The sequence below is a fragment of the Malurus melanocephalus genome, unplaced genomic scaffold (assembly GCF_030028575.1).
Source record: "Malurus melanocephalus ecotype Western Australia unplaced genomic scaffold, MMel_1.1 scaffold_46, whole genome shotgun sequence".
NCBI lineage: Eukaryota > Metazoa > Chordata > Aves > Passeriformes > Maluridae > Malurus > Malurus melanocephalus.
This window is the reverse complement of record NW_026623278.1, coordinates 1,758,343-1,784,895: the sequence shown is the minus strand read 5'-3', so window position 1 is coordinate 1,784,895 and position 26,553 is coordinate 1,758,343. Positions and strand designations below refer to the sequence as shown.

Sequence of the window (26,553 nt, the reverse complement as noted above, 5' to 3'; positions counted from 1 at the left end):
TAATCCCATTGTTATAGGACAAAGACAAGAACATCTGCAGTTGTCATGCCTAGATCATATTTGAATTCAATAGTGGGGAAAGCTGCTGCCTCAGAGAGGAAATCCACAGCTKCCAGGAGACCAGGCTATTCAAAGCCCCATCCAGCCTGGTCTAGAACACGTCCAGGGAGGGGGCATCCACAATATTTCTGGGCAAACTGTTTCAGTGCCTCACCACTCTTCACAGTAAATAATCTTTTCCTAATATCTAATCTAAGCTCACACTCTTTCAGTTTAAGGTCATTCCCCTTTGTCCTATCACTACATGCCCTTGTAAGAAATCCCTCTCCAGCCTTCCTGCAAGGCCTCTTTACATTCTGGAAGGCTACTCTAAGTTCTTCCCTGGAGCTTTCTCTTCTCCAGGCTKAAAAGTTCCAACTCTCAGCCTCTCAAATGTGAAACATCTCTGAAATATATTTTGCATTCACTCCTTGCCTTAGGCACTTGTAAAGCATGTTGTCCAGAAGAGTCCATGCTGCAGTCAAACACACACCTCCAATCAAGTATCTAAATTCACTGTGTTACAAAACCATTTTGAACATATATCAGGCAGTATGTATCACTTATTCCTTTTTTTTCTGCTCACTGTAGGACTAAAATTAAAAAATAACCAAATCTCTCTTATCTGCCAACCCACTCAAACCCTTATACTGTGAAGCGTAATACATGGCAAGTTCATCCCTTTGCTCATCACTTTTCCCATTTGAGGAGTATATTCTTCTCCAAACCCTGTGAAGCACCCTTTAGTCAAAGAGGGAGTTGAGTTTGAGGATTTCAGCACAGCCTGTAGCAGATCCCTACTCAGTGTGATGCTGCTGACTGACTTTGGCTGTGAGAAACGGAATAAAACCAGCAGCCACCAGTCAGGACTGGCACATRAACATAAGATATAACCTTGTTACATTTCTAATTTACATACCAATTTTAAGCCACAATGTTTATTGAAATAATGAATTGTCTTCTCTGAGGAGCTTTGTTTTATTTGCATTGTTGGCTGTAACTTCATTGTTTGCATTTCGTAAAAGAAAATGTGTAAGAATTTAAAATACGGATGTCCAGGCTTACTTTTCAGCAATGTTGCTCCTTTCAAAGTCTGTCTTGTCTAAATTAATAGATCATGCCCACAATTTTAAAGCTGCACAGGACTCGGTATTCTTGACTCTTTGGGACACAAGACCTTCTTCCCAAAAGAGCGTGTTTGTAACACTTTTCCAAGGAGTATTGATTTGTTATAGCCAACAGAAAGTTTTACAAAGCTGATGATAGAAAGTTATTTCTAGGAATCTTCCATTTCAGAAAACTGCTATTATATAAAATCTGTGTTGATGTTTTTGGTATCTGCACTATTGCTGCAGATACTTAAGGCTATGGATACAAAGACTTTACCTGCCCAAGTGGCAAAGAAATTCCATGCAATATTTAGGTAGTTAAATTTCTCTCCCAAGTGCTAGCTCACCTCCATGCAGGCWTTTATAACATTTATCCCTGCTCATGGTCCTTGCCTTTGGGTATGATGGTAGAAGGAAAACAAACTCCAGAGACACAATCTGACTTTTCCCAAGGTTTCTGAGAGCTTCAGTACAACTTGAACACTTCCTCCAGGAAGTCATGTAGTCAGTGAGACACAGAGATGTAAAACACACRTGGAAGATTTCTGCTCTCAGTTCTGTCAACCATGTAGCTTTCAGGGATACACAAGTTCAGGGGGAAGAAAGGTCAAAGCCAAGGGTAAGATTCCATAACTTTAACATAGGCCATCTTAGAATAATTCTTGACAAATAACAGGTGCTGGAAAATTACTATTCCTGTTTGAAACCATGCAATGTACAACAGCACATAACTTGATTGTGGCTCCAGGGCTGGAAAATTACCTTTCCAAATTATTTGGTTTCTTCTCCCTATCCTGGTCTCTCCTGTAGGATAATGTACAGGGACCACATCAATCTCCCCATTCCTGCCATTCACATAGTCCCTCAAAAACAACCAACTGGGTGCATAGAGCCATGAATCAAAGGGCACTGGGAAATGAGGTGTTCAGATGCAATAAAGCTTCCCCAGCTTCCTAAAGCCCTTCATTTGATCATCAGAGGCGGGAGGTGTGCAATGGAATGTTACAGGGTAGGAGGTGGGGAACACAGCTCCACATAMTGATGTTTCTATACCACCTACCTGTCTCTCTCTGCTATTCAGGCATCTCTGCAATTTTTGTATCATGGGGAATACACCAGTTAGTAGAGCTGCTCCTCCYTCTTGATCAAAAAAGGCTTGGGACGTGTGTGACYGTCTTCAGTGAGCAYAGGGGTGCTTCACTGATSAGCCCAAGCATTTGAGTATGGAGGAAATACAAGCAACCAATGTCTCCTTTTCGCTAGATGCATACAGGAGCCTGCACATCCAGTATTGGCCATCTGTTAGTTGGTTTCTGTTCCTGTCCATTTGCTTTCCAAAGAGACTGAATCCCTGTCACACTTGTGGTCCGGGCTGGCTATTGTCTTATTGAGCCTCTTTTCTGTACCAGCATTTTTTTAACACTGCCCTGACATATTTTAGAACAACAGCAAATTGYTTAATTGCCTATTCTCAGTACAGGGACGAAAAACGCTGGTGTGCATTGAGGGGTCTTTTTTTTTTTTTTTATTTGTACAGAGTATATCAGATAACAGGGCTTTCACCTTGCCCTTGGACTGAATAAGATTATGTAAATATTTAGCACTGAAAAATAAACAGCAATGTCAAATTAACAAATTGCTGTACTACGGTGGCACTGGAAGAAGCCCAAGTTCCATCTAGTCGTCTGCAGCATCAGCAGCAAGGAAAACAGACTTTCWGGGCTATCCAGACAACAGCATGGGGAAGCTACAGTGTTAACTATATAACACARTTTAAAGTCTTAGTTGGAAGCTGTTTTTCCAACAGTCTTTTGTCCTTACTCTCTGTTTTGGTGGCTCCAGTTTGAGAATTACAAATAGAGCAGGGTGGAGGCAAAAGAGAATAATCCAAGTGTCAGGGAGTCTTTACTGTGAATAAAAAAAAGGAAAAAAAAAAAGGAGAGAGAGACTTCAAAGCAGAAACCAGTTACTAGAGCTTGAACCACAGCTATTAGGAGAACTATTATAAGTCTGTCAAGTAGCAATTAGACTACTTTGCAAGAATATTAAGAACACGTATCTTCAGAGAAAGATTTGAAAAGGGGAAAAATAGAGAAACCTTTTAGTTTATGGAGTACTCTCTACTGCATTTCAGTTACTTATTTCCTGTTTATTTTCCACTTGAAAAATCACATCCCAGAAACATAATGTAATTTTTAAAAACTTTCATTTATGACCATTCCATTTAAAATGTTTTGTTGAAAAAAACACAAAAAATAAATGGAATGCTGTAAACAGATTTAAGTCAGCCACAAAAAACATTCTGACAGATGTTAGCATCTGTGAACATGGATCTTTCATGACAGTCTTTTCCAATCTGGGCTCTTTTCAAGTGAGAATACCTCCAGAGTTTTTTATGTTGTTGTTGTTAATTTCAGTATGTTTCATAAAACTTAAGGTAGGTTTTCCATTTTGGAAGGACAACTTTTCATTACATTAGTCCATCTCCTTAGAATGCTAGTTGCAGCATCTGAAGAAATGCAACTCAACTTTTAGTTGTGCATGTTGCCAGACACGTTAACCCATTGACTAGATTCGTGAAGATAAACAGCAAAGATCACTGGATGAAGAGAAAGAGGGAGAAAAAGGAAATCCAATTTAGAAATTAATTAGTTCTACAGGATTATCACTTGCCWATAAAACTGTTTAACAAAGAATTACATATGAACAGACTACTCAGAAACTTGCAACAACTTGCTAGACCACAATGAATTACAGCAACTATCATGTTTCTGTGGGCYTGCTCAGAAAGAGAAATGTGATTTTCCTCACTTCTGTTTCTTCCAGCCACTCAAACAAATCCTTGTCTCTTCTAAATATTTTGCTCCCCAAGGGTCCTGCTTGCATGGTGGCAGACCTTTCCACTGCTCTGTGATCTGGCGAATGGAAAACAAAATAAAGAGCAAAACCGAAAGAACCACGGATGAACTAGTGCAGAGACACAGATCACGCTAATTTTTAAAGTAAATGTAAGGTCTTTCTTTCGGGCTCGGAATAGAAAGCTACAGCAGGCTGGACTGCTAATTTTCAGGTAGGAAATAGGTTGAAACATGCYATGAGAAGTGAATGGAAAATTTGTCCAGTCACCCACAGATTTTAAAGTGTGGATTGAGAGCTACAGCTAGCATTGTTTTCTACCAGCAGTGGTTAGCTCTTCCTTCACGACAACACCCTTTTCTGTCCAGCCTCTTCACACAAATCCTCCAAGTGCTCTGACCAGTTTAACTGCCTCATGGTCCTAAAAATGCATCTATTTTAGTTACACTGACTACTACACAACCAGCCCTGTCCTTTAAGGCACAAAACTGACCAGCTCTATTTTATACTAAACTCACGTGGCCTGCTCAAAACAAACAGATACTGGCAGGAGCAAAATCCAAATTATACACTGCTTTATCCCAGGAACACAAAGTACAAGGCCGACGCAGTGAGTCAGACACCTCTGAGCCAGTGAGCTCCTCAGGTTGACAGAAGTCTCTTTGGGATCCTCATACTTGCAAGCCAGGACATTTAAAAAAAAAAAAAAAAAAAAAAAAGAGTCAAAACAATTGGGTTTAGACAAACATGTGTTGTGTCATTAACAAAAGTATCTCTCTGCCATCAGAGGGGAAAAGGCAGTAAAAAGTATGTCAGGAATGCTGGAAATGGGCAGACAGTCACAGCGAGTCATATTTTCTTCTGGGTTTCTCTTCCCCCATGAAACTCCTTCAGCATGAAAAGTCCATTTGCAAGAGCAGTTAGTTATGGGGGAAAGGCAAATATTTCAACAATAATACGGAGAATGTGGATCCAATTTATGTACAACAGAAGCCGGAGAAGTCCTCAGTCTCTGCAAAGATTTCTCAGCATCCCTGGAAAATGCTTTGAATACTTCAGCTAAGCAAACTTAAACCCTTCAAACATATCCCTCTGTCTATCAGTAAAAGGCCATATTCCACACATGTGTATTTATGAACAATAAATCCTGGATGCACATGGGGAGCACTGTAGTTTCTGTTTCCCAAATGTTAGCTTTAATCAATTAAATCAACCCATTTTCTTACAATCAAAATAGAGGTTTCTCCCACAATTTGTCACTCTCTTGCAAGAAACTGGATGCCTTGAACCAAATGCATCACTTCCCCTGCTCCACATTTAATTTCATGCTTCTTTTCAGCTCAYTGAGGTTTTTCTTTTCATGCTTCCCTGTGACAACAGCATYTAGGTTATTGTGAAGCGTTGCAACAGAATATATGCAATWAAACAGCCTGTTTAAAATACTAATCAATTAGGTATTAATTTACATTGATATCTAATGAGAAATTTTTGTTTGTGAAACAAAGCATAATCTAAGTCATCCTGTGTCATAAAATACAAACCTTGCTTTCAACGCAGTTTTACTTTACAGAAAGAAGTTTAAAAAGGAAAAAAGAGGGTTTTTTAGTTACAAAAGAATAAGCCATCAGTTGGTTCAAAGGACTGCCAGAGGGTGTTGGACCCTTTTTCTCACTATCAGGTGACAGACACAGACATTTTTGGTAGAGGAGAAGTCTCATGTGGATGTTTTATCAGCCATGGAAATAGCAGCTGATAAAGCAGCAAGAGGTGTTTTTTCATTCCTCATTCTGTAAAAGAAGTGTTCATTCTCTTCTTTACAAAAGAGAAAGTGGGTTGTTTYCTTTTATTCTTCAGGATCCAAAACACAGCCTGATAGCTGTGAACAACAACAAACAAGCTGTTTTCTGAGCTGAGACATGAAATTTGARGAACTTTTAAGAGACCAGTTTAACAACTGCACATGACAATACCCAGCTAGAGCATGTACTCAGAAGCAACAGGCTCTCATTTTTTATTTTATTTCTATTTCACGTTTGACATAAGAAGTGCAATCTGAGAKTTCTGTTTTCTTTCACCTCATTCCTCTGAAGGGTGTGGGCTCAGGCAGGTTAACTACCTTAAATTGTGTGACTGCAAGTTAAGTGTACTTTTGGTTACAAATTTGAAATGAAAAAATCAGCTTGAATAACAGTCTGTCAGCTGCCCTGACATTTGATCAAATGTAGTCCTCTGGAAGAAAATCTACATGGAGCAGTAGTGAGAAAACCACATATTGATGTGGGCTGGTAAAGTACTTTACTCTTACTTTTTAAAAAATATATATGTTATAGTAAGAATGAATTAAAYACAAAGCAAAGAGTCCAGACAAGATGTATCAATTACTTTTTAAAAAATAATGTTCAATATARCTATTATTTGTAAAAGAGCTCCTAAAAATGTTGGGGATAAGGCTTTTGATAATTACTTTCCTGTGGGTGATGACCAAGCTTGTATTTTAGGAAAGAACAATCTTCCTAAGTTCCTTCAGGAGGAATTTTACTGATCAATGAGTGCTGTGAATTATCCAGTGGCTCATAAGGTAACAAGAATTCAGAGAATTCTGGTATTTSAAGAGCTCAGGAAGAAGGACCATTGAAGACACCACTATCCACCTCCAGGGTGGCTTAGAGGAACCTACCTTTCAAAGCCTATTGCACATTACATYTGGAGAGTTCTCAATAGGGCCTGTTAAACTAATTGTACATCTCCATTCAGGCCCCAAACTCTGCAGGAAGAAAKGTTTATTTATGTCCTGAAAGGCTGAACTTAGAACTTTAATACAAGTTCTGCTGCTATARCTCACTTTAATAATCTTCCTGAGTGAAAATAAAATCTGATACACCTAACCTTTCAAAATTTTAAGCCAGCATGAAGTTGCTAGTTGAAGTTAGTGCAAAACCAAAGGAAGGAAATGCAAAAACAGACACAGCTATCTCAGACCCAGAGCTGCTGAGAAAGACTGAAATCAGTCCYTGGTCTCAAACCTTGAGGATCGTAAAAGGAGAAGGAAAGAATTCAATGGTTCTGTACTGGTCAGAAGGGAAAACTGTTTACTGTATCTTTTGTATTTAAGAAAACAAGAACCAATTCTTGATTCTATCCACTGTAAACAGAACAGTGTTAGGAGGCAAAGACTAAAACAGAAGAGGCTAAAACAACTGGTTGAAAGCTGAATTTTCCATGGGTTTTGTGTGTAATGTTTCTGCATTGCTGTTCATGTTTTGACACCGCAACACTTTTTACTGCAGAGGAACTTAATTGCTGTGACCTCCAGATTTCCATAAGTTAACAGGATCTCTTTCCAGTGACTTCACAATGGAAACACACACCTATGTTTCTTTAATAGCACTTKTGCAAAATCCTCATTATAGAAAAGCCTTTCATTTCTCTCTCTATGTCTTCCTCTTGTTTCAAAGGACCACTGCATGAGTGTAACTYACTAGCAGAGCGTACCAGAGACTGAAATAGGCAAATGGGATGTAACAAATATTCAGTGAAACTCAAGGAACAGCATATAATGTTCTCAAATAGCTTCTCATGAATTCATTCTCAGTGTTCCTGTCATCTGTTGATGACACTAACTGTGGATAGATCCTTCCCTTCTCTGGGCAGGACTACYTGTGTGTCACACCATACCTATTAAAGAACCACGGCACTCCCATCAACAGCCCCATGCCTTCCTTGCTGACTGTGCTTATTCCCCACAAGCTGGCAACAAGAATGATGTTTTTGAACTCCCTCCTCTTTGGTTTCTCATCTATCACAGCCTCAACAGAAGAATTCCCATGCATGTCATTACTCACCTAACAAGTGGTGGCTCTGTATTCACGATGGGCGTTGCACATAGAGGCTTGTTTCCTTGGATGAGGCTCCTGCACCCTTCTCTTGCAGGCAAACAGTACACCCTCTGGATAACCACTCGTACCTGCACTTCTCTCCATCCCACTGCTCCCTGGCTTTCCACCATTTCAAGCAGAGAGTCATTGACAGCACTCAGTGCTGAGGGATGCTGTTTTGAATCACTGTTGTTATGGATTTGTGGAGCACAAGCAACCTGGTGAAGGAAAACCCATTAAGAGAAGCATTCCAGAGAACCTTGAAACTATGAAAAGCTAGAGAGGAGAACTTCAGCACAAGAAATCAAGCTGCAAGTGCAAAATCAGTTTCAAATCTCTTTACTGCTCCTAAAGTAACCCACGGATTAGTGGCCAGTTATTCACTGGGCATTTTTAAGGAACACTCAAGAGAGTGGCACACATGTTGTGCTCCTGTATTTAATTGGTGCTCTGGCTTGAGCTAATTCAACCCCTGAGAATGAAGGTGACACCAGCAGGAAAACAGAACTGATGTTAATTCCTATGATTCTTCCCCCTTGAATGGAGTTTCATTTTTACTTCTTTGATGTTCTGTTCCTTCCTCTTCTAAAAAAAAGGGCAAAATTCATCTTGAATACCTCTGCACTGTCAAATAAAGCTGGAAATGAACAGGTGTCTAGTCTTACAGAGTAGTAACCTAGTGCTCAGACTTACACATTTCAGTGAAAAATATTTCAATGCAAAAGAATTAGATGATTAATGGAAAGTACAAAACTTTTCAAGCAAAAACTTTATTTTTTCACTACTTTCAAAACATATTTTATTAATAAACACTTCCAAACTTGCAAAATAAATTTCATTAATACTACACTTTGCCTTAATCTAAATGAGTAGCRTAATTTATTTTGATTTTAAGTAAATCTCTCTCAGTAAAAATTGGATGCATGTGTAGACTAGCACGGTCAATATATATAGGTCCCTTTGCAGGATGAGCCAAATTTCTATTTTCCCAATGAAACGTGTGTTTATAAAAAGCTGGGCACCAAGAAAGGTTTTCAGAGTATCACAGACTGTGCCATAAGTATTATATACCAATAAAGAAGGAGAACTTGCAGTATTTAAAAGAAAATTGTGGTACGACACTACCATTTGTCTACAAAGTGGTTGCAATAAAACTTGTCTACTGAGTTTTAAATGAAGCAGTTTGTTTGTTAGGAGCTATGAGGAGAACAAGTAAATTGTTCTGATTTTCAAATACCACAGTAGAAGCCTTTTACAATTTAGAATTGAAGCAAGAAAGGTGATTAAGATTTGATTTATGTAACTTTTTAATTCCCAGGCCTATAATGGGAATTATATATAAGGCAAGCACAAAATGTTGACACCCACTGTTCTTCAAACTTGAAGGGCCAAACTTCTCAAATATTAAGAATCATTTAGGTAGCCAATATAAAGCTTTTACAAGAGCCTTACTTCCAGAAAGTGCTGGCACAGACTGTGAAGAAAACAAATCTCTAAAAATACCTCAGCTTGTACAACCACAGCTAAAGAAATGCAGAGTCAATAGACATTTTAATATAAATAAAGTCAAAATAGGAAAGAGAACAAACTGAAGGGGTGGAGATGGGAGATGATGTAATCAATTGATGCTTTAAAGAAGGGATCGATAAGGAAATTAGTTAAGACACAGGGACAGGCAAAAGGAATGTTTATTTAAAATAGTACCTTGAGTGAGTTAGAAGAAAAGAGCTATTTTTTTGCTATATAGCTATAAAGAATAAGAAAAAAATCAATGAAAAAACAAGTTATAATTACTATTTAGCACAGTAGTGAGACTTCAGCAAAATAACCTCACAGCAGTTCAGCATTTGGATGGACCAAAAGCCTCCACTAAGAAAATATTATTAAAGTAAACAGTGCATATTTTTCAGCCTTGGCTAAATGAAAGGAGAAACCAAACAGGTCAGTAATTTAGATTTTTTGTTTTTCTTATGATTTCCAAACATCTGCTCACCAACTTCTTACCAAGTGCTTAATTGTGAACCAAATGGACCATACCTGATTATCTGAAGATTCCTGGTGTGACTTATCATCAAGGTCATCTAGTCTGAAGGTCTGTGCCAAAGATATAATATTCTTCCTGATYAGCACATTTGTAAGGCCATATGTCTTCTCTCTGGCTTCTGAATGTTCACTGAGTAGCACCTTCTGACTAAAGTAGGTATTCATGATTACAGGAACATCTGCATTTTCAAGAAGCAGCTTTTGCCTGGAAAAAAAACAATTTAAGTGGCATCAAAGCCATTATAAGTTAAACTACCGATAAGCGCTATTTTAAAATACGTGTTGCATTGCATTTCTCTCCCCTTTTTTTCTACAGCTACCACTAAAATGCTTCAGAGCTGTGTTATCCAAATTGCAAATAACACACCCTGCAGATGGAGTCAGCTTGGATCAGCCCTCTTGGCTCSGGCAGAGCCCTGGGCTACTGGAGACCCACTGCATCCAGGGACAGGTGACACCTGGAAGCCAGCAGAGCTGCTGAGCCCCCAAATGCTACCCCTGGTGTGTCCGTGTTGTCAGCACAGAAATGACAGCACCAGGACCCTCCGCACACAGTCACTGAGGAACAAAAGAGCATTAATCCTGCTACGTGTTAATTCAGAGCATCCTCTCCTGGACCCAGCCTGACTCTGGCAGGACATTCCCCTCTGGTGAGTGCTTCCCACCAACCCAAATCCACAAATCCATTCTCATGCAGCTGGCAGCAAGCTGCTCCTTCCTCCTCTATTTTTCTRCAAGCAAAATCCTATGCTTTTTTAACAATATGCTGTATATTATCCTGCCTGTGAGTTTGTCACTGTCATAAACGCGCTCTCCTAGGAAGCTTTGGCTTCCAGTGCCAATGTAAATTCCCAAACAGCTCCACACACAGCAATTTCTTACCCACCAGATTAAGKGAATGTTTGCAGAATCTCTAAACACACAATAATTTCATGCCAAAGCATGTGTTTATGTTAGGGTTTTTTCCTTATGCTGGTATCACAGTTGCACATTTAGAAGTATGCTTTTTACACTACAGGACACAACTCTAATGAAGTSAGCTAACAAAACCAACCAGTAATCTCATTTTCTACAGTCCATCAAAACAGACCTAAATCCACTTGGTGACTTTACCACAGCCTGTATTTTTCTACTATTAGATTTTTATCATCTAGGAGTAAAACAAAGTCTCCTGCCTTGGCAGCAAAGCTGTGCTGACCTGTTCAGAACTTCAGCCTCTGGACTGCTCAGCACTTATACTATGGAGGCGAAGCAAGTTTCCTCATCTGTGACATTGTTTCTCAAAATGTAACCATACAGAGTTAAAAAGCAAAATGAAACAATTAAACACTCAAAAATATTATTTCTGATCTCAGTCCATATAAGATCTTCACCATGGTCTGTCTTAGAACAGACTCCTTCATTCTTTAGAGRGCACACAGCTAAAGGGAGATTGATGTATTCATATTTTCAAAGGCATATAGGAAGAGTTGCAGTAATTTTTTAAATATAATCTCTGTTACTTTATAATTAGGAAAATAAAACAGCAGCCAGATGATCTCTGCCTTTTAGGAAAAAAGGATACATTTAAAACTAAACTCGAAACTTAAAACTATGAATCATACACATAAATTATGAACAAGATGTGCTGCTTCTACTGTGAACACTCACAGAAATTATGATTTGAAACAGAAAATTCATGAGCAGTTACAGCATAAAACCAAGTCCTGACCTTCACCACAAAGAAGCCTTACTRCCATCTGTGAGCTCCCCAGAGCAGCAATTTAGGAGAGCAGCAATTCATCTCTAAAGGACACTGAGTCCCTTGACTTCAGATGAATTTGSTAACAGAGCTCCCAGTTAAGATCATGGCAGTAGCTCACAAGGCTGCCACACTGACATTGCCTGATAATTTTCTGCATTACAGGATTAAAACTGARGAATTAGCTTGGTCAGCAAACTGAGACATCTCTGATTTTATTAGATTTTTAAACTGYTCCTTACTCCTTTTTTCTAGAGAACAGAAATGTATGTAAGTTTGCTACAGATCTCAGAACAGTTTGGGCTGTCTTTACATGCAGATGTGTAATGAAAATTTTAGCACCTTCTGTCTTGAGATGTCTGTGTTCAGACCCAAAGCAAACAGGAAATCTCTCTKAACACGAGACCATTACGTCACTAATGTCAGAAGAATGTTTGCTTGATCTAAAACATCTCATTCTCTAAAAAAAAATACTGACGTTAGAAGAAAATCATTTACAGAAACTTTGAGGTTTATGGTTTTATTTTTAATTTCCAAAGCAGACATGTGATCAGGTTATTTTTTTTTTTAAGGCAGGTAGGTTTTACTGATAYTCAAATTACATGTACCATGGTTTTGCTATGCTTATGCATTCCATGTCAAGAGTACTTTTACAACYACCAAGAGCTTTCCCAGTGAAATATTCATTATTTCATCATGGCTTTACAAGGATAGTGCATAAACTTGTGGCTACTTGGTATTTCCACAAAGCAGAACTGAGGACATTTATACACTTTCAGGAGAAGTGTCCCATTTCTAAAATGCAATTAGCTCACCAAAACCACTCTCTTTAAGAAATCATTTGTTTTAGACCTGCATAGATGTGCACAGACTTAGCAGCAATTCTTCAGCTACATCAAARGAATATTCACATGCATCTACTTAAATCTTCCTTGTTTCTTAATGGACAGATATTTCACAATGAAAATAACTAGGATTAAATAGAAATAAAGCCCACTTGAAATGAAAGATGTAAGAAAGAAGTTTGTAACAAGCTCACTATTTCGTGAGATGGCTAAATGGGAATATTTTATATGTATAYATAATACAGAAAACATAAAATTGTTTCTATTTTACATACAATAAATAGAATAATTTTATTGTTTATTTACATTATTACCAAGTCTTATATATATTCTTCAATATAAAGAATAGAATTATTAATATAGTATAAATTAGTTGAATGAAAACTGGTTTGCCAGAAATTCTTTCTAGTATTGCTCAGMAAAAACAAGTTCTGCAGGATGGCAACTTTGGCTGTCCTCATGGCAGAAATCTCTGCATTGCCACAGTATATTATTCATCCCRTTCTCTTTGCAACAAAGGCAATCATGTTAGAGACACAGGTACTCCTTAATTCTTTTTGTCTGTTTGGAAGGTACAGACCAGGGCAGAGAAAGCCTATCGTGCTGGAAGAGTTGGGAAAAGAAAAATCCCTTCCCCAAGCAATCCCTGCATGTGCTGCCCCTGTGACTGAGACACCAAAACTGATCACYTCAACTTTAAACATCTGTTCAGCTGCAGATTCTCTACACCCGCAAGTAGCCCTACTCTAGGATACTGAATACACTCCGTAGCACCCTCTTAGCACATCAAGTGTTAAATRGGCATTGCAAGTCTTCTGTGACCTCTCTTAAACTGCTTCTTTTCTATCTGCTTCATTATATTTTAAAAGCTAGATTCCAWAGAATGAGAGACACCATCTCATTCAGCAAATCACAGAGACGATGGGAAAAAAAAAAAAGCATACTACAGATTAGAAAACCCCCTGAGACAGTTTCTTGTACTCTCTTGATTTTTTTCTTGCTCAGCAAAGGACGTTTAAAAGTTGGATTAGTAGTTGACTTCCTTAGTAACTGCCTTTAGACCTTTGTAATGACCTGAAGTAGAGACTGGGAACTTTTTATACTACAGGGCATTTTTTTTCCTGGTATGTAGACAATCAGCAATTGCCGTAAGTGGTCACATGCTAAAGGAACATGAGGCAATAATTTTTTTTTCTTTTTCTTTTTCCAGCAGCAGCGTACTTCTCTGTCCAAGAACATAGCTTGCTTTTTCTCTTCCTCCCTCCTACGATGGAGACCAACTAGAAGCAGGAGATGTCAGTGCCCTCTTCTATGTTAATTGTGGTCTGTCCCCATCCGAGGTGTGAAACGYGGCAGAATGTACAGCATGGCACTGGCTAAAGGAGCTGATGTTTCCATTTGAGGCAGGGTCTTAATCCTGGGGCAAACTATGGGCGGGTTTGCACTGTGGTCTGCCCTGCACAGCCCATCCACAGCCAGCGAGGAGTTGTGACTCCACGGCAGCAGCGAGCTCACAAACCACACGCTTCCGCTCAGTTCTGCTGACATCAGACGGTGCTGCTGGTTCATGAACTCGAGAAGACTCTGGATCGCTTTAAATTAGAGAACATCGTTTTTTGTTCACTCTCCCTGGGTATTTTACTGGGCTTTTGTTTTTTGTTGGTTTTTTTCTTTTCCTCTGCAAAGTGTAAAACGCCTAGAGGTTTTTTTTTCTTTTAAGAGTATACTTCACTAACCAAACAATGTTAACATTTCAGTGACCTATAGCTTGCACTGTAATTATGAAACAGGCTATTCTCACATCTCAGAACAATGATTTCTGCATAAAGAAGGTTTAACATCCACCAAGTAGCACAGCAGTAATTAGTGTAGAACAAGAGTGTGCCAGAGCCTCACACTGTTGCCCAGAACTATGAGGAATCATTCCCCATAGGAACAACAGGACCCATCCCTGCCTTCCCAGGAATTGCTTGTTTCATCCAATCTAGAAGAAGTTGCTCATGCTGCCTCTTGCTTGGGGTTGTGTGGCACTTCTAACGTTTTATCTGTGAAATCAACAAGAAGTGCCTGAGTACTTAGCTAATGATAACAACTGGAAAACAAATCCCCCCCCCCCAAACCCCAAAAAGACTTCACAACTTCGAAACAGATCTCTGTCCAGACATCATCCAAGGACACTAACCATCTTCTCAGTATATAGCCCAAATCAACCATCCAGTTGGGACAGWCCTACTTTCTGCCATGCCTAGAGATTGCCCAAACACAGAATTTTCATCCATCAGTGAGTAATCTGACCCCTTTTGTGTGAGCCTCCACCAGCGTCATTTACTGCCGCTGTAACGCTACATGGACACTGATTCTGAGATCACACTTTCATAATACAAAACTTCTTTCCATGCCCCAACGTCAAAGACAGAAAATTGGTGTCTCTTTCATTGAAATTATCTTWTTCAAAGCAATGGATTATCGTGGTACAAGTTCTCAAGGCTGATTGTGGTCTTTTCCCCGTGAAGAAACAGCATTAACCATCTAGATCAACGTCCAGAGTCACATCCGTCATATATACAATTCTCAGTGTCAGGTTTCCAAATGTGGTTTCAGCGCCTTAGAATAGCAGGTCTGCAGAAGATGTAGCAACAAAAAACTACTCAAGCWATGTCTAAAATTCATACTTTTAAAGTATGATGCATTTTATTTGTTAATAGAATAACTAGATACTTGTTTTGTTCCCCTACTGGAAAAATATTTTGTCTGAGGATTCATTCCATGAATACAAGACACAAAGAAAAGAGCATAAAGGTGTTAAATGGATAGATTTGTTATAACCTAATCTGTTATCATTTGTCACTGAACCTTAAGTAAAAAGCAAACTAAGAGAATCAGTAAAACAACACAAGTAATGAAAGTAAATATTTTCTATTTCAATGTAAGTTCTTTCTGCGAAATACTATTGTATTTTCAACAGAAGTACTTGTAAACCTAAGAAATCACTCCAGGAAGAAATTACAATACACAAAGCCAACATTTTTATCACTCTATCATTTTACTAATTTCAGAGTAATCATATAAACTAACCACTGGCTTGCCATAGTGCTGCCTTTTRAAATATGACACCCTGTAGCATGAAAAAAAGTCATATGGAAATTTTCACATTTAAGAAGAGCTCTGCTATAAAAAGCTTGTGGTTAACATTAAGCATTATTATACCACACACCCAGTGCTCTCACCTCTGCAGGGAGCTGCACCGTGTGCTAACTGAAGGGGATGTACAGGTTTTCTGATGTAGGAAAGCACAGATGGATATMAAAGCAAATCTCATTCACCTCTGGGAAATTGACCTAATACCAGGCTTTAGTAAGTCTGGGAAGCAGGCAAGTTTCTCAGAGCTCTCCAACCACTTCTTTTGGCTATGAAGAATACACCTGAAATTTCTAGCATTCTTGGCCCAAWTTCATCATGCTAAGGCTTAACCTTTGGCACCACCAAAACACAAAATTCCCCTCACAGGCTGTGCTTATGTACAAACTGGCATGGAAACCATGTCTTTAGCTTACTGGGATAATATTTCTGAGAGAATTCACTAAAAATCTACTCCAACTGAGATGCTGAGATTTTTTTAACACCTAATACATAAGTCAGACACAAAAAAAATAGTATTAAAAAGCCTGCACTCAATAAAGTATTAAATTGGAAAGTTCCTTTAAAAACAGAACAAAGCCACTCTCTGCCCCCCCCAGTATGAGTGTGTTACAAGTAACTAGGGAGATATAAATATCATGGTTATCTTTTCATAATCAAGATGTTATGAAAAATTCCAATCTGTGTGTTTACCCCATATATYAACTTGTGTCTGACTAGCCATGAGCTCATGATTCAGATGACTTCTTCCCTCTATTCCCAGTGCTAAACTGCACGTAGGGCTTGAGGTGGCTGAGGGAGCCACCACAAAGTCCAGGGACATACCAGAGGGATTCTGAAAGGAAAAAAAAAGGAAGCAAGCTGCAAAACTGTGTCATGACATCATATTAAAACTTGTGGTGAGTGTTAGAGAGAACAAAAATGGCTGTACTGGTGTGAGACCAGAGGCCCACCTACCCCATACTCTAGTTTAGAGCAGCAAAATGAAGACTATGAAAGTAAAAGCAAGCATCTAGGGAAAGTTCTTTAGAACACTCTCTGATAACTTCTAGAAACTTTCAGCTCAGTGACTTCCTAAGGCAGAAGTAATATCTGACATCTGACAGTCTTTGGTAGACTTTTCTTCCAGGAACTTATGCTTTTTGACTACTTGTACATTGAGAGCATCCACAACATCCTGCAGCATCCACCRTGCTCTACAGTCTAATTACATGCATCTGAGAAACCACTTCCTCTGATTTGTTTTGATCTGTCACCTAGTGGTTACATCGCTGCCCCCCACTTCTTGTTTTTAAGAGGCAGTGAATAMTCATCTTTCCCGACACACTTCCTAATACCGACCTTTATCACATCCTCTGCCAGCCACTGCTTTCTCAAGGTGAAGAGCCCTAGTCACCTTAATCATTTCTCACACAGAAGCTCCACACATCCCTTCTTGTCACTTTTCTCTGGTACTTTTCCACTTCCGCTACGCATTTTTGATTTGGAATATGGAAATTCCAATGCAGAAATGCACCACAAATTTCTACAGTGACATCACAAGTTTGACAATTTCTAGTCACATCTTATTTTATCATGTATTTTTCTGATCTTTAAATGAAGCCTAAGCTGACATACTAATGAAGCTATTGGAACCCTAAAAACACATTCCTGGATACCAACAAACCAGAGTCCATAATTTCATATGTGCACTTCACATGTACCTACAATTTCCTCAAGGAGAGCCCAAGTCCTTCATCCAGCCCTTGTTCTAGAGCACTAAGAGGATGAACACATTCCCCTGTCCATAGGATTGTGAGGATGACAGCATGCTGTTGAAGAGAAAGGAAATACAATACTTGCATAGTATTGTACAGAAGGTGTCCAATTCTTTATTTTCTTCATTGGCACCATGGAGATTTGGGTCAACAGGTTACACCAACAACTCCTTGCCTGTGGATAAAAGGTGAGGAGTGTTGCCACTGCCAGCATTACACACAGCCTCACCACTCCTGATGTATCAGGAGAAGCTTCTTCTCACACCARAAGAATTCTGCAATATCCACCCAAGGAGCTGAGGGCCATTTGTTAGAGTGAAGAACTTGAACTCGAGAATTTCTTACCAAGATATGAATAGACAGAGTACTTTGTTGGTTATTTCAAGTTTGGAGGATTACTGRAGAAAATAAATGCCATTAACAAATAAATGCCATTTTAAAATACTTTGTTCAATGTTTTGCAGAGATTATTAAGAACACTATCCTTTTCTTCCATTGACATTTGGCATTTGCTACTGGCAAAAACTCTTTACGAGTCCAGTCTTGCATTCATGCTCACAGGAGTCTTCACATGCACAGCAGTAAGAATAAATAACCACCCCTGAGCAAATTTCAGAAAGACAGATCAATATATGCATATGCTTTATTTTATTTAAATATTGCATTATCAAATCTAGCATTAAAAAAACCAGCACAACTACTAAATAACCAAAAATCTTCCATCAGACTTGCTTGCTCCTGTATTCCTATCTTGTTCTGATACTCATTTCTGAGCATTTTCAGTTGGTTTTTTGCCAGGTTATAAAGCAAGACCGAATTCTGGTCTCATCTGGTGAGGTCACTTTTTATACAGACAAATCCATTGCTATCAGCACAGGGAGAGTARCTGACAGTAGCAGTAGTTCTGGGCTGTCTGGTGATACACATGGGAATCACAAAAAGTAGTGAGAGCTTGCTCTGAGCCACAGACAGCAAAGCAGAACACTCCTTCTGAGCTAGTCCAACTCTGCTTCAAGCAAGAAGATGCTTCAAGCAGCCTGGAGGTCTCTGAACAGCACCAGGCAAAGGGAAGTGGCTGAAGCCCTGGTACACAAAGCTGTCCTGCAGAGCTCTACAGCTCTTTAGGCAGATTATAGACCAAGTTTACCTCCACTGTTGTCCACTTCAGCCTTGCTGAGCTGCAAAAAATCCTTTCTTTCCCCTGTATTTGCTGCTACTCTTGATAAACATGTTCCAAAGGTAAAGGTGCTGTGGATAAACGTGGTACAGAAATCTCTTTTGGACAAAGTCCTTTCTACAGTAGTCCCCTCACAAGAATCACCAGTGAGCAGACAGCAATGCTAGTGACCRGAGTGGAAACTTCTTTACTGAAACATCCTGGTGTAAACGCAGCCTAAGTGAAACCTTGTGTGCAAGGGAAGAAGTTCAGCRTCTTGGCCTGCCACAGAAACACTGATCGTATGTGATAAACAAAATACCTTCCTTCTTTTTAGGTTAGAAAACAGTCCTCAGTAGGGTGTGTACTTTGAAGCTATAACTCACAAGAWTAACCTTACGAGCTTCATTTTGCTTCTATGCAATACCACGTATCATCTCCATTAAATCACCATAGGTGGATTCTGAGGCATAGCTCTCTCAGACAAAACAAGGAAAAACACTCTGAGAAATTACATTGAAATTCAACATTCTCCTTTGTCTAATGTTGTCTTTTTTTTTTCTTTTCTGAATCCAGAGCAATCTTAGTAATCCTGCGTTGCTTTAAAGACACAATTGGACAGAACATACAAAAGAATTCTAATTCTAATATTGAAATCTTTCATGTTCTACAGGTCACTGCTAACTTGTCTTTGTCTTRTATCACTGAATAGTTGCAATGACAATTAGCAACCAGATCATACCAGATCTGGGAGTTTTCATACTGTATAACACTACTCTTATATGCCCACATTTCTTTTTCAGATTCATGTAAGAGGGTTATGACTCAGCAGAGCAGAATCAATAATGCAATGAGATGGATGAACCCCTGGACTGKTTTTTTGTGATCCCATTAGACTACAGAGGCTGCACAGTTTCAGCATGTTCTAGGTTTACTTTTCCATTTCAAAGATTATTTATTTTTAGAAGCAAACACTCTTTTATGTTTCAGAGAGAAAAAAATTAAGAGTTATAGTGGAAAGATGAAAGCCCTTATTATTATTATTATTTTTAAAAAGTACACACAGCTCTGCCTCTATTTATTATATTTAAAATACCTCAACATCTACCAAATAAGCCAAGTTTACCATCACAATTCTCTGTGTTGCACAGTCATATGAACAACAACTCCTTCAAACTAATCAATCAAAACTAATTATAAGCCAAGCTGAAAGAAGTGGGAAAATATCAGACATATCACTACAAAAATAAAAAAAATCTAAGAACAACTTTTTCAGAACAAGGAGATCTGTATTTTTTAGAGGACCTAAGAAAACAGAATTGCAACTTAAGTCATTGGTTGAAGCACCATCACAGTAAAACTTCTACAAGCCTGATACAAACACACCTGCCAAAAAAAAAAGGGCCATCAGTAATTTCTCAAAACTGGGAAGAGTCCTGGCAGCAATGAGGTTGTGACTTATGATCACACAAGGGACAGTTTTCTGACAAACCTCTTCAGCTAAAGCTCTCCACAGCAGCAACCCACTTCCAAGGGAGAGGAGAATTTTGGAGTATGGGTATCCCTCACTATTGCACCCCACCCTCTCCTGCCAAAAAGAGCAAAAACAAAGTCTTTGAAGTTGTGGGAAAACACCTGTGAAAACATAAGGATTTTGGAGAAAACTGGTGTCAGAGACATAAGGGAGAAGGTGCTCCATCACAGACATCTTGGACCTGGCAAAAACCCTGAAGTTTAAAGTGAGAATGATATTCCAAGAACAATAGTGAAATTTGCCAGTCCAGAGAAAAGTTTATGCAATAAAGGATGAAACAACTCCACTACACACAGATTTCCCAAGCAAACAATTGTGAGTTAATCAAGGGCTTAAATATAACCCATAGTGTTTAACAAAGGATGGTATCCTTATTCTCCGGCTTGGAAGCTGCATATCAAGTTTTGGAAGCAGGGATTTTGCAGCCAGATTTGAAAACCTGAGAAATATTAACCTAAAGAAGGAATGCTGACCGACTTCTTATAATGGAATCATCATGCATTCTGTTTTCCTTTTCAATGCTTTCCACTCTCTGTGTACCTTCACTAAAATAACAGCAAGCACTGTTTCTTCGCTGCACAATATCCCAGGCTTTACATGACATACACAGGATCTAAATGGCCCTTGGTTTTGAGTCAAGTCACAGGRTATCACAGGCAAGACCATGAAAGAAAAAGAAAAGACAAAATGATCAAGCTCCAGCAAAACTACCTGCCTTTTCTCCCACTACAGCTGAAGTACTAGTGGAAAGAAACCACCTTTTAACCTTCAAAATAAACAAGTTTGTGCCAGCAGATGATGATTCTCACACACAAGCTGAAATTCTTCATTTTTTCCCACTATGGCAACACTCTGCCGGATTCCTTATGCATTTATTTAATCTTTTATTTAAAAGAGTGTCCTTTTCTTGTTCATCCARGCCCAGGGCCAAATTCTTTTACATCTCCTTTCCCAAGGAGTGTATCCTGGCCTGCAGCTTCCCTGCCAGGCCCTTCCAGCACTGCTCCTCATGGTGCTGGCACTCTGTGAGAAACAGAACGTTTCATATTCCCATTCATCTGCAATTCMAGATGGACCTAAATAAAAATGATTCCCTTGTTCAACTGCATCACTATGCAGAACATGGAAAAAACCATGTATAAATACGATGATACTAGGTCAGTCTTGCTTTAAGTTCTACAAGTATATTTACRTAGGATATTGTATTTTGACATGTATTTATACATCTGTTTTTAAAACGAAGTTACTTGTGTTCGTCACTTTCTATCAGTTCCTTAAAAAAAAAAAAAAAAAAGAAGTATACCTGAAACCACTGCAAAACTGTCCAGTACAAATCGTGTTCAAAGAGGAGTCTCTGGGTTGATTTCCTGTATGTAAATGTGCTCAGCTGAAAAAATGTCCAGGGCATGATTCCCAGACTACGATACAGGAAAAAAGAGGAGTTCCCTGGCTTAGTTAACATCAGCAGGAAGACACAAGGGACTCATCCAGGGAAAAGAGGCCACTCAGTGCCTCTCATATGTGCACACACATACACACACAAGCRCAGGCACACGCGTGTGCGCTCCTTCCCTGCCTTGCCTCTGCCCTGGTGGGGTGGGTGAGCTGGCGCAACATCCCCGCAAGGGAACAAGCTCTTGAAAGATCTGATATGACATTTTTACATTCAACTGACTGCATGCAACATTCCTTTTAAAAAAAAAATTATCTGTTTGCTTGCTTGCTTGAAGCGTCACAAAGATAATATTCACGTCTGTGACCCTGACTGTCTCTGGTCAAGAGGCAGAGAGATTGTGCAGAGTGCACTGCCTTCCAGCGCCGCTGGGATGCCTGCCAGAGAACAGAGCTGCTGTCCCAGAGGAGAGGGTCAGATCCCTAAGGCCACCAGCATTCCCTCTGCTAACTGCTGAGGAGGTGAATGGCACACACAGGGGACTTGGCTTGCCTGGCCCTACACCTGTGTTACTGACGTACACAGCAAAAACTCCAGTGCCCTAAATATGGGRAAAGAGCATAACTTTTTTCTTTAGAGAATCTTATCCCCAGATCACTTGTCTTTGCATTTCTTCTTTATCATTGTTGACCTCCAAATTCCTACACCACCACCCTCTTTCAGCATCTACCAAAACATTTGTGTCTGTTTTCTACATTGTGGTTACATGTCCATGTGGGCTGAAAATCTTAWAAAGAATCTTATTTAAACACAGCTTCATCATCCAGATACTGTTTGGGCAGTGAGCWATGCAGAGCCAAGCAGCATTACAGAATCTTGTTTCAAAGCCCGTTTCCACTATTGGAGCATTCATTTTAAAGTGRATCTAAATTACTGCTCTTCCCATAAAAACTTGTTTAAGTGCATTTTAAACAAAATGTTGCCATGTGCAGAAATGCAACCTGTACCTTTGTAAGTCCTTGAACTAAAGTTTGCTGAAGGCTGCCAGGTTAATCCAGGGTACAATCAGTCTGTGTTTGTTCAGTCCTTCTGCTCTCCCACCCAACATGCACTCCTGGAGATGGGGTACCCAGATAAGCAGAACTACAATCTCACCTGATAGGGCTGATCTGTTCATCACACCCACCACCTTTTGCCTCCACGCCAGTAAGCCAACAGAAAAGTTGACTGTCAAAAGCATYATGTGCATTTTTCTATGTCTCAAGCTCATCCTGTCATGACAGTGGTCTGTATAATAGCTCCTGCTGCCACAGACCACGACCACAACTGATCATATAATGACAGTAATGAATGTAAGTTTGCATGGCCACATATATGAGAATGCAACTCCCTGACTCCATAAACTCATCACAGAATACATGAAAAGCTTGAGATGCAAGCAGACTTCACTTTTTTATTCTGAACTTTTTCCCAGGACTGACATTTTTATTTAAGTCTACTCKGTAAAGGTTAGAACAAAAAGATGTTTTGAAGAAATGCAAGGCCTTCTAAGCCCAAGGGTGTCTGCCCAATAGAGAGCACCAAAATATGTATCATCCACTCTGTAACCCACATGCTCCTCCTCTCACTTCAGAGGGTAGGCAGCCCTTCCAGGACACCCTGAATTCCTGGCTTTGTCTGATCAGGAGAGCACACATTAGTTTAGAAAGCTTCCTGAAGTCATCCAGGGAATTTCTCTTCCATGCTGTCAGAGGGTATATGGCTTAAGGATACACAATAAACACAACTGGGGCAGCTCAGCAGTTACGTGTACACTTTTCCAAACTACCTTTTTCAGGTTCATGAATCACCAAAAAGCTAGGCTAACAGCCACCAAACAATTCTTAAAATGTAGTAAAATCACATATCCATTACAAAATATGTGCTTATGCGATTTTGTTGGCTTACTTCTGTTTAGATAATACAGCTGCACACAAATTACTGCTGCATCTTAATAACATTGTAAGATACACATGAAAAGCAAAAGTAGCTAAAACTTTGAGTAGGTATAGACAGGAAAAAAGACTATGCTAGACCAGAAAACATACCAAAGGAATAYTGAAAATTAGTAATTCAAGCAGCARAATGAATGGCTGATAAGACTTTRAGCAAACACTTGGCCTCTGTGTTCACTTCTATCATCTTCTCTGAGGGTGAGCCTTTACTGTGCTTCCATTATACCTAGGCTTGGACTGCATCAAAAGCTACACTTTCAGAAAGGGTAATATCTTTTTGCTGTCATAAAGGACTCAGCCTAACAGAGAACACTGCAGGTGGGAAGATTAAAAAAATAAAATATCCATCTAAACATGGACCCGCTATTCAATACTGCTTTCATATTTTGTTTTGTTCTCGCTTTTTTTCCTTTCTTCCCAGAAATATTCTTGCCAGCTGTTTTGCTGTCTCTCAGTATTCCAACAATAAGCAAATATCACCCTGTGGTGCTGGATCTCAAAGGCAGAATCAAGATTAACAGTGTTATGATTAAGTGCCAGCTGAAGAGACACAGCCACAAAACCAGACTCTGTGGCTGAGAGCTCATGGCCTCACTCAAGATGCCCCAGAGCATTGAAATTTTTACCCTCTTCCCCCCACAGCCAGGAAAGGGATGGGACTTCCAGAAAGAACAGTTAGCCTTGGATGACAAAAAGAGTTTCGACACTGGGACTTATGAGCATTGTCTGTTCCCCAGTCCAAAAACATAATTCAGTTCTATGCGGATACATGCATGGGAAACCTGTACATGGAAAATGCAGATCAGATGAAGACCAGTGGGATAAGGACCACAGGTATGTGTCATGGCATTCTCATGCTCAGAATGGAAAAATATTCCACAGGCTGGCACATTTTTCAAATAGTTTTTCAATATAATTATTACCCCCCAGACCAGTATAACTTACAACACGTTAAGCAAATAAAATAAATAAATAAATTCCCTAGTTATGTCCCTTAACCTCATCTACTTATCTTGAAAAGCAAGTCAGCTTTCCTTCCAGGGCTCCTCACTGCCAGATAAAGGTTGCTATGGGGCTCACAGTATTTGATTAAAGCAATTATATCTACTGGCATGTACATATGTGTTTGTTTTATGCCATGGAAATATCTCTATCCTTTTCACAGAAATTGGATATAAAAGCTACACATGGAAAAACCAGTACCTATGAATGCCCTCCTCCCAAACAGTACACATAGCAGGAAACTTCTAATGTTTGTTTGAAAACACTTGCCCTCAGTGATAATCCTGATGGAAAAAAGGAAGTAATTTTGCTTACTCCTTGCCTTCAGGTGGCTCATTAAAACACCTCTTATAAAAGAAAGAGGATATGAGTCTCTCCTGGCTTTATGCTGAGGCCAACCGTCTTTGGGGAAGGATCCTGGCAGCAAMAGAGCGTAAACTCCATTCTTTGTTTTAATTTAGAATTTAATTTGTCAGCAAAACCAAAGTTCATAAAGAAGGCAAATTTTGACAAATTGCAACTGCCATGAGCTCTGCTAAGAGCAGGATGTAACATGAATGTGATTCTTCAAGAGAACAAATTATAATCATTGCATCCAAACAAAAAATGCTTACTTTAATAAGTTCATTCTATAGTTTGCCAGCTCTTCAGGCTGGGTACCAAGKAGAATTTGCTAACCTCACATTCGTAAGATAAAGTGATCTGCAGCATATCTACTACATATAAGCAGAACAAGATGACAGTTGTCCTGCTGAGTTTTTTGGATCATAAATAGCCTTTTCCTGCACTGTAGTAATAATACCTTAAATCTGAGCACACCTCTAAATAGAAGGTCATATATAAACAAAGCAGTTTTCCCGATTTCAGAAACCTTGTTCACCCAAGTCATTTACACCAGCAGAGAAAAGTGTTGCTTATAAAAAGAATAACTTATTTGTGTATCTAAAATAAAACACAGCACATGTACTAGATACAGACTAAGAATGTTTGCTGCTCATTTCAGTTACAGAATACTCATAAAAGTAAATGCTTAAGATACACTGTGTCAAGTGGACTGGTGGCATGGCAGAGTCTGCAGGGAAATGTAAATAAACTACTACATCAGTATTACAAAGACATCAGTAAAAAGCTGGAGATGCTCAAAGCCCAAACAGTTATCAGATGTGACTGGGATTCACCTAGCTAACTTTATCAACTGGTCCCCWAGACTGCCTTTACAAAGTCTAGCTAAAACAAACTTCAGAATGAGGTTTGTTTGATGTCCTTAAGAGGAGAGGAGACACACTTCAAAATGCCAACTTCCTTCTCCCTGATTCCTACAAAAGGCTTACAGGCCCATACTTGCACAGCTGTACCACAGGTGCCTTAAGTTAAGTGCTGCCTGCCAGGCTGCTCAGGCAGGGCCAGCACAGCACAAGGCAATCTGTAACCCAGCCATCCCTTTGCCAAAGCAGGAGAAATGATCTCTGCTGTGCTTCTCACAGCATAAGCYGCTCTCAGCATCGCAAGCTTGATCATCACATCATGGGAGGCTTCACTGGGCTATGAAAAATCGTAATGAAATCTTACTACAAACTGCTCCCTGCCTCCTGTAATTAGAGGTATCTCTTGCCCAAGAGGAAGATCTTCCCAGTCTCTGTCTCCTTGATGCTCAGAAGAGGGAGGTCTTCTCATCATCTGCTTTTGTGCATAGAGAGATACAGCTAAGGGAAGAGAACTTCATTCCTATTTCTGTTTTCTTTCACTTTCCAAACATGAAAAGTGTWGTAGAATTGCATGAAAATTGAACTAAATCACTCACAGAGAAACCACACAGTTTTTCCCACATCTCACCAAACCAGATACCATGCATCAAGGAGAACACCCACTTGAAAACCAGCACAGTATTGCACCAAAGAAGTGCAYTCCATGTTCTGTATACATCCAAACCCAAGGAGATAAAGTGATGAACAGCTGCACAAATGGGAATGACACTGGTGTTCAGCATAGCCCCAGAGAGAAAAAGCACAAGTGACTCCAAAGAAGCGAGGAGCACATCCTGCTCTTAGCAAATGTAGCGAGGGTACAGCCA

General features: G+C 39.4%; 1 protein-coding gene across 1 annotated transcript in view; it reads right to left on the bottom strand.

The window, feature by feature from the left end:
- Window positions 1-26,553, bottom strand: part of SPIDR (scaffold protein involved in DNA repair) — a 194,349-nt gene that overhangs the window by 57,679 nt on the left and 110,117 nt on the right. The window contains exons 10-11 of the mRNA XM_057365036.1: window positions 9,917-10,127; window positions 7,847-8,097 (exon numbers count right to left, since the gene is read on the bottom strand). Of these exons, the coding sequence (XP_057221019.1) occupies window positions 7,847-8,097; window positions 9,917-10,127 (462 nt within the window). The remainder of the gene's footprint in view (window positions 1-7,846; window positions 8,098-9,916; window positions 10,128-26,553) is intronic.